The 976-nt window shown below is 51.4% G+C and overlaps 1 protein-coding gene across 1 annotated transcript; it reads left to right on the forward strand.

Moving 5' to 3' along the window:
* Positions 1–5: 5 nt before the first annotated feature.
* On the forward strand, positions 6–518 carry LOC104272601 (potassium voltage-gated channel subfamily B member 1-like; the record flags this gene model as incomplete). The annotated part of the gene is made up of 1 exon (XM_009867643.1): positions 6–518. A coding segment is annotated over one exon (513 nt), but the record flags the coding sequence as incomplete, so codon positions are not given.
* Between the last annotated feature and the right edge of the window lie 458 nt (positions 519–976).

A 976-nucleotide genomic window follows, 5' to 3' on the forward strand; every position in this document is an offset into this window, starting at 1 on the left:
CTCCAGACCCCACGGAGATCGTCAGGAGCAAGGCCTGCTCCCGAAGGGTCAAGCTCAACGTGGGGGGGCTGGCCCATGAGGTTCTCTGGCGGACCTTGGACAGGTTGCCGCGGACCAGGCTGGGGAAGCTCCGGGACTGCAACACACACGACTCCCTCATGGAGATCTGTGATGACTACAACCTGGAGGAAAATGAGTACTTCTTCGACAGGCATCCCGGGGCATTCACCTCGATCTTGAACTTCTACCGTACTGGCAAGCTGCACATGATGGAGGAGATGTGCGCCTTGTCCTTCAGCCAGGAGCTGGACTACTGGGGGGTGGATGAGATCTACCTGGAGTCCTGCTGCCAGGCCCGCTACCACCAGAAGAAGGAGCAGATGAACGAGGAGCTGAAGAGAGAAGCCGAGACACTGAGGGAAAGGGAAGGGGAGGAATTTGATAACACTTGCTGTGCTGACAAAAGGAAAAAGCTCTGGGACCTTCTGGAGAAGCCCAACTCCTCCGTAGCGGCCAAGGTAAGATCTCCACATTTCTTCTCAAGTCTTGTCTGTGTTGGCTCATGATTGGTGATGCTTACATGAGGTGTTGTCCTGCCACTGTTGCTTTAGTGTCTAGGCACTTGTGGCTGGAGGAATGCTGTGAATGAAGGAGAGAAAGACCTCTCAGATGCAAACAAGTTTTAATGTATCTTTTTTTTGAGGGTAGTTTGGAAGGGATCTGGTTTAAGTTTTTGTGGGGCAGCCAAGGCTGCTTGTTGTAGGAGCAGATCCACTGATCCTTGGGTCAGCATATGCCGATTGCTGTGGCTGGAGGTTGTAGACTTGTTATCCAGTGGCGTGTCTTGGTGTGTTTTGTAATAGAGGTTTCTCTGGGCATGTGTGTCTCTTACTGTTTAACCAAACTAGCTTTTAAAAAGAAGAAACCTACTCGAACTCCTAGACCCAAGTCCAGTTTGGAACTAACGCCTTCCACT

This window comes from Apaloderma vittatum, unplaced genomic scaffold (genome assembly GCF_000703405.1).
Source record: "Apaloderma vittatum isolate BGI_N311 unplaced genomic scaffold, ASM70340v1 scaffold24654, whole genome shotgun sequence".
Lineage (NCBI taxonomy): Eukaryota > Metazoa > Chordata > Aves > Trogoniformes > Trogonidae > Apaloderma > Apaloderma vittatum.